General features: G+C 51.1%; 1 protein-coding gene across 1 annotated transcript in view; it reads right to left on the bottom strand.

The window, feature by feature from the left end:
• Positions 1-1,799: 1,799 nt before the first annotated feature.
• The window catches only part of gse1b (Gse1 coiled-coil protein b), a gene marked incomplete at both ends in the record, with an annotated part of 39,678 nt that continues 34,898 nt past the window's right edge, over positions 1,800-6,579 (bottom strand). Inside the window, 3 exon segments of the mRNA XM_080537340.1 lie at positions 1,800-1,940; positions 4,712-4,815; positions 5,818-6,222. Of these exon segments, the coding sequence (XP_080393466.1) occupies positions 1,800-1,940; positions 4,712-4,815; positions 5,818-6,222 (650 nt within the window).

Below are 6,579 nucleotides of genomic sequence, written 5' to 3'. Positions count from 1 at the left end.
GGGGGGGTCAGGGTTAGCGTCCCTCATGCTCCAGGCCTGGTTATCAGCGTCTACAGCTGGCTGCTCACGTCACACCACCCCTGCCCATAGGGTGAGCCCCCAAACCCCCCCCCCCGCCCCGCTCCCAGCATTCAGCTGTGACAGGAAAGCAAGCAAATAACAGCTCTACTGAACTCCCATCCCACCTGGACTAAGGGGAGGGGAGGGGGGGGGAGGGGAGGGGAGGGGGGGGGGGGGGGGTAGAGAGAGAGAGAACTCAATCATTTGATATCAACCTAAAGGATGTCTTTGTAGCTGTCACTCACTGTTCGCTCCCCATGCCATAGCTGGGGTCACTACTGACACAGGGTGGGGGGAAACATGCTGTTCTTGACCAACATGGACAACAAAAAGACAGAGAGAGAGAGAGAGAGAGAGAGAGAGAGAGAGGGAGGGAGAGAGAGAGAGAGAGAGAGAGAGAGAGAGAGAGAGAGAGAGAGAGAGAGAGAGAGAGAGAGAGAGAGAGAGAGAGAGAGAGAGAGAGAGAGAGAGAGAGAGAGAGCTCTTGTAGGCCTGATGGGAGGGAGGGTCTGTGGTTGATGTTCTGACTGTGGGCTTTTAGGGGCCTGGGGTCACCCCCCCCTCTCTCTCAGTGAACCTAGCTGGGCTTGGAGGCCAGAGGAGGGGGCTGGGTCTCAGGCTGCTGCGACGGCTGCACAGAGGGCCGGGAGAGAGGAGAGGAGAGGAGAGGAGAGAAGAGGAGGGGAGAGGAGGGGAGAGGAGAGAAGAGGAGGGGAGAGGAGAGGAGAGGAGAGGAGGGTAGCCTGTTCTCTCTCTCTCTCTGTGTTCATCTTGGTTCCACACCTCAGAGTAGGGCAGTCCTGGCCAGCAGCAAGGCTTTCTCTTCCCACCCCCAAAAAAGCATTAACATATATAAAATAAAATAAAAATGGCAGGCTTTTCTTTTCTTTTAAAAGAACAATGATTAAAGTAATAAAAACATACAAAATTCTTTTTTAGTCTTCATATTATGTACAATACAAGGCAGAAGCACCTTTTTTTTCTTTTAAATTCTTATTCTCAAATTTTCTATTTTGAAATAAAACATTTCCTTTATTCTTTCCAAAATGTGCATTTTGTAAGTTCTTCCCTAATTTGAACACAGTTCTTTGTTGCAACACAGTACCACCAGGTAGTTCTTCAGGACTTCTTCTTTAAGTGCATTTCCAGTTTGAAAGCTTGTGTGACCGCCAGGAGAGATACTGGGAGAGTCAGTCCGATTGGCCAGAGGTGGGGGGGGGGGGCATTTGATTGGTAGTCGATGGTGCTCTGTCACTTGACCACACCTCTCTAGGGAGGAGCTGCTCCCTCATTCGCAGGATTGTCTGTGTGGGTGTGAGGAGCACAGGGGAGGGGGCTGGGGGCAGCCACGTGAGAGGGGAATTGTTAGCTACAGAAGGGCATGTAGTGTGTGTGTGTGTGTGTGTCTCTCTGCGTGTGTGTCTGCGTGTGTGTGTGTGTGTGTGTGTATGTCAGTCCGTGAGTGTGTTTCGACCATGCCGTCCTGGAGCCCCGGCCCCTGGCTCCGCCCTTCCCCCCCGCTCCCCCGAGGTTGGCAGGGTTGGCAGCGGCCACTGGCTCCTGGCGTCTGAACCCCGGCTGGCTGGCAGCCCCCCCGGCCCCCCCAGCTGACCCATCCACCCACTCCTCTCTCTCCTTGGATCCGGCCGAGATCGTTCAAAAATAAACTCTGTGTGTCTGTGTGTGTGAGCAGAGGGGGGGCCTTGGGGGGAGGGGGGTGCGGGGGGTCAGTATGGGTGTCACCTGGGGGGGTAGCCCTTGTAGTGCCCCCCCCTGGCCCAGTGTGTCTGCGGCAGCGTCAGGCATTTCCTGAAGTGCTCCAGCTCAGCCTGCAACTTCTCCCTCTCCACCGCCAGCTTCTGTCTCTGAGACATGAGCTCCTGCAGAGGAGGAGGAGGAGGAGGGAGTCAGGAAGAGAGCCAAACAGTGTACAACATACCAAAGCATGCACCTCGCACCACCAGTATATACACGGACCCCCCGGGAGGGCTGTCGGAGGTAGAAATCGGAGGACGGGCGTCATTGCAACACATGGAACGGGTGTCTCTCCCTCCCACGGCCTCCGCTGTGGTGTTTGACACCCTCGTCCCGGTCCATGCGTTACAACGACCTTCTTCCGATTACCCCCCCTCCCTTCGCCGGCCTCGACATAACATATAGACACTAGAGTAGGAAGTAGAGAGAGATAGAACATCTAGACAGTAGAGTAGGAAGCAGAGAGACAGAACATCTAGACCAGCGGTTCCCAACCTGTGGGCCGCGGCCCACTGGTGGTCCGCGAGAGTACTGCAAGTGGGCCGCCAAATCATGGGCAAAAAAAATGTTTTATTGACGTTTTTTGGTTACAAAAACGTTTTAATTTTAAAAAGATAAAAAATCTTGGATTGAACAGCCTTGATCGTATTGTGTGTGGTGTGCGCCGATATTTCCATCCGAAAAGAAGAAGTCAGCTCGCTTCTTGATTGGCTACATTCCATCCCGGACTCGCGAACAGGGTTGCCAGATGGGATCGACATTTTCCACCCTAACCACAGTCTAAAACCGCTAATTCCACCAAAAAAACCCGAGCCCATCTGGCAACCCTAGTCGGGACTCGGGAGTTGCCCACACACATAAGGATGTTTGGTCGTAAATATTGAACACATACAACATTTACGATCTTGGTATTTGATCACCTGCTATATAAAACATCGCTGCTCGGCTTTAATGGTTTAACCGCTATTTATTTTAAAATGTTTTGACACGCTCCCTCTAGTTTTTGGTCAAATTACGTCATTGTTTTGAGCGCTCGTGCGCTGCTGAGTGGGCCGCGAATACTGGACATATCTGTAAAGTGGGCCGTGAGTCCTAAAAGGTTGGGAACCGCTGATCTAGACAGTATAGTAGGAAGCAGAGAGACAGAACATCTAGACCAGTGGTTCTCAACCTTTTTTGGGCCAGCGCCCCCCTGTCCATTATCCAGGTCTCTTACCGCCCCCCATCAAAAAAAAGTAGGCTTATTTTCTTCCCTGAATATTAACGTTGACTAATATTCTGTCTTATATCATTTAAAAAGCATGTCAATGAATGCCAAATAATAGATTTGATTTAACTGGGCAGTTGGAATATCATTATCATTAGTTTACCAGAGAGCAGAAAAGCGAATGTGAATGTGAATAAATATGCTGTTTCTGAGTGTTGAACAAACTTAGACAAGATCAGAGAATACAAACAGACTGCTACGGAACAGCAGCAATTTCACACATGTCCGATGCAGAACAAACAGTAGGCTGCAGAACTGTACATTACAACTAACATTGTTAGTTTTTTTTAAGTGTGCTGGTGTTGCATTTCGCCAAATTGCTGTTTTATGATGCTAATATTTATTCATTTTTTATTGGACTTTGGGGCGGTGGTGTCACAATATGGCGGCAAACGCTAGGGGGCTATTATTTAAATATTTATTAGTATTCTAAGGTATTATTTTCATAAACTGACCACTTAGTTCGAATTTCTCATATCAAAACATATCAAAACATAACAAAGTTCCAAAGTTCAGAGCTCTGCACTCTGGGAGCGCTCAGAGATGGGTGCTCTGACTGAAAACACGGTTTTGCCCGAGCGAACTGACCGTTCGTGCATTTACGAACGTACCCGTAACAACACTGCTGACAGCTGATCAATCGCAAGCAGACAGATTAGTGGTTTCCTATAGTAACAAAAGACGTTGACAGCTGTTCGGAGTGCTTATGTGTTCGTTTCCAGGACATCAGAGGAGCAACATATCACAAAAAAGCGATCGTATATTTTAGTTTGTAAAGGTTAAGACGAACACATCGCAATGCTAACCTCAGAATGGCACTAGGGATAACATCCACAACAACACTTAACAGTAATACATTTATGTAATATACTGTGATGAACCTGCGAGGGGAGGGGACATTCGTAGCTAATTTCTCTAGGTTCGATTATTGGTAAGTGAGAGAGCCCTTTCCGGACTACGATCGCTTTTTTGAGATAGGTTGTTCCTGCTGTGATGTTCTGGTATGGTGGTATGGTATTAGCACTAATTGTAACTAAATTAAATAAGCTGTATTGAAAGGAAGCGAATAAAGTGAATGCATAAGCGCAGAGGGTAGTGTGTATACGCGGGGAGTGAGTATTTGGCACGACAGGCTTACGTCACCGGCGTTAAGGGAGGTCGACACAGAGTGTATTAAGCACGTATTTATTAAGTTTCACAGGCTAGTCAATGTCACAGGCGTGCTGGAGAGAGAGATGATCCAAAATAATAATAATAATGTCCGCTCGAACTCCGCTGGCGCGCGGCCGCTCCTGCGCGTCCCGCCCAGCTGTTCCCCTTCCGGGATAGTTCTCCGCGGTGTCTCCGCTACACACCCCCTTTCAGGATCTGCTGCTGCTGCTGTGGCTCTCTCTCTCTCTCTCTCTCTCTCTCTCTCTCTCTCTCACCACTTAATGCGCGAACGCCCCCCAAGAACACATCAACGCCCCCCTTTTAAAAATATCTGTTCCAGCGCCCCCCGATGTTGTCTGAACGCCCCCGTTGAGAAACGATGATCTAGACAGTAGAGTCGGAAGTAGAGAGACAGAACATCTAGACAGTAGAGTAGGAAGCAGAGAGTAAGGAAGAACACCAGAGTGTGAGGCTCACCCCCATGTTATGAGAGAGCTGCTCGGCGGTCAAGCTGAGGTTGTAGTGCTGGGCCTCCAGCCTCCGACACTGGCTCTGCAACACCTGCCTCTCCACACCTTGCTCTGGGGAAACCATGGAGGAGGGAGGGATGGGGGGGAGGGAGGGAGGGGGAGAGAAAGAACAAGAGTGCTGTGAGCCTGAGGGGAGAGGGGGGATGACCCGGGTTCTCATTAGCGTCCTAGCGAACGCTGCGCCGTCTCCCCGCCCCGCGCTAATCACCAGGGAGCGGCGCAGGCAGCTGAGGTACAGGCAGGCTACAGCAGGTCACACCGCCATGGGCACCCAGCACACACAGCCTCATTACAGGGAGACAGCGTGTGTGTGTGTGTGTGTGTGTGTGTGTATGTGTGTGTGCGTGTGTGTTTGTGTGTGAGCATGAGCATGAGCATGTGTGTGAGAGTGTGTGCATATGTGTGTGAGAGAGAGAGAGAGAGAGAGAGAGAGAGAGAGAGAGAGAGAGAGAGAGAGAGAGAGAGAGAGTGATGAAGAGAGTATGAAGGGAAAAATAACATTTGTATATTTTGTATATTTCTACAAAATAATGACTTCTTGGGGGACAGACGGAGGCAATAATGAAATAACATGCAATCACCGAGGTCAGGCCCGCTGTGTGTCCTGGCCCGACCGTGTTCCACTCCCTCCTTTGATTAAGATGGAGGTGGGAACACACGGACGGACATCTCTACATCTCACTGTTACAACTCACAGCCCCTCAGTTCGGACCCCCGAGTGAAGAGAACAGGGTTGTAAAGATGTAAACGGTTGTCGGCTATTGAGAACATGCCCTCAACAAGTCCTAGTAGCCCTTCGAAACCGCAAACAAAGACACGTTTATCTCTCTCTCTGTGTTTCTCTCTCTCTCTCTCTCTGCTTCTCTCTCTCTGTGTTTCTCTCTCTCTCTGTGTTTCTCTCTCTCTCTCCCCCCATCTCTCTCTCTCTCCCCCCATCTCTCTCTCTCTGTGTTTCTCTCTCTCTCTCTCTCTCTCTCTGTTTCTCTCTCTCTCTCTGTTCCTCTCTCTCTCTCTCTCCCCCCCCTCTCTCTCTGTTTCTCTCTCACTGCTTACCTTCAATGTATTCCTGATAGGCTTCGAAAATAGCTTCGATCCCCTGCCACCTGGGGGCAGGCGCCTCCTCCTCTTCCTCGTCCTCCTCCTCGTCCCCCGAGTCCTCCGGGCCGGACATCTCCTCCCTAGCGGCCCCGGGGGGCTCCCGGTGGGGGGGCAGCGGGGGGAAGTGCTGTCCGTTGGGCTGGGGGTGGGGGTGGGCGTGCGGGTGTGGGTGCGGGTGGAGGTGCGGGTGAGGCATGACGGAGTGCGTGTGCGCGTGAGGGTGTGTGTGAGTGTGTTGCGGTGCATGGAGGTGTGTGTGAGCCAGGGGCGGCCGGCTGGGAGCGTTCTGGAGCTCCGGAATGTTGTAGTGGACGGAGGAGTCCTGGAGGTGAGAGGGCTCCGAGATCACCGTGGTTCCACCTAGAGAGAGAGAGAGAGGGGTGGGGAGAGGAAGAGTGAGAGAGACAGAAAGAGGGAGAGAGGGGGGGGGGAGAGGGAGGGGGAGAGGGAGGGGGAGAGGGAGAGATAGGAGAGAGACACAGAGAGAGAGAGAGAGAGAAAGAGAGAGAGGGAGAGACAGAGAGAGAGAGATGGGGAGTGGAGAGACAGGGAGGGAGGGGGAGAGAGAGAATATGATAAGATTTGATTAGATTTAGATTTTGAAGACATGACTTATGACAAAAAACTGCCATATCTGCTGGGTGAAGAACGACAATGTGCAAGCACAGCAGCCAGATGTGTGAGCTGTTGTGACAAGGAACACAACCACCGTAAAAA

Source organism: Nansenia antarctica (assembly GCF_963989245.1).
Source record: "Nansenia antarctica genome assembly, chromosome: 1".
Classification (NCBI taxonomy): domain Eukaryota; kingdom Metazoa; phylum Chordata; class Actinopteri; order Argentiniformes; family Microstomatidae; genus Nansenia; species Nansenia antarctica.
The sequence above is the reverse complement of the archived record's forward strand: the minus strand, read 5'-3'. Positions and strand labels throughout refer to the sequence as shown.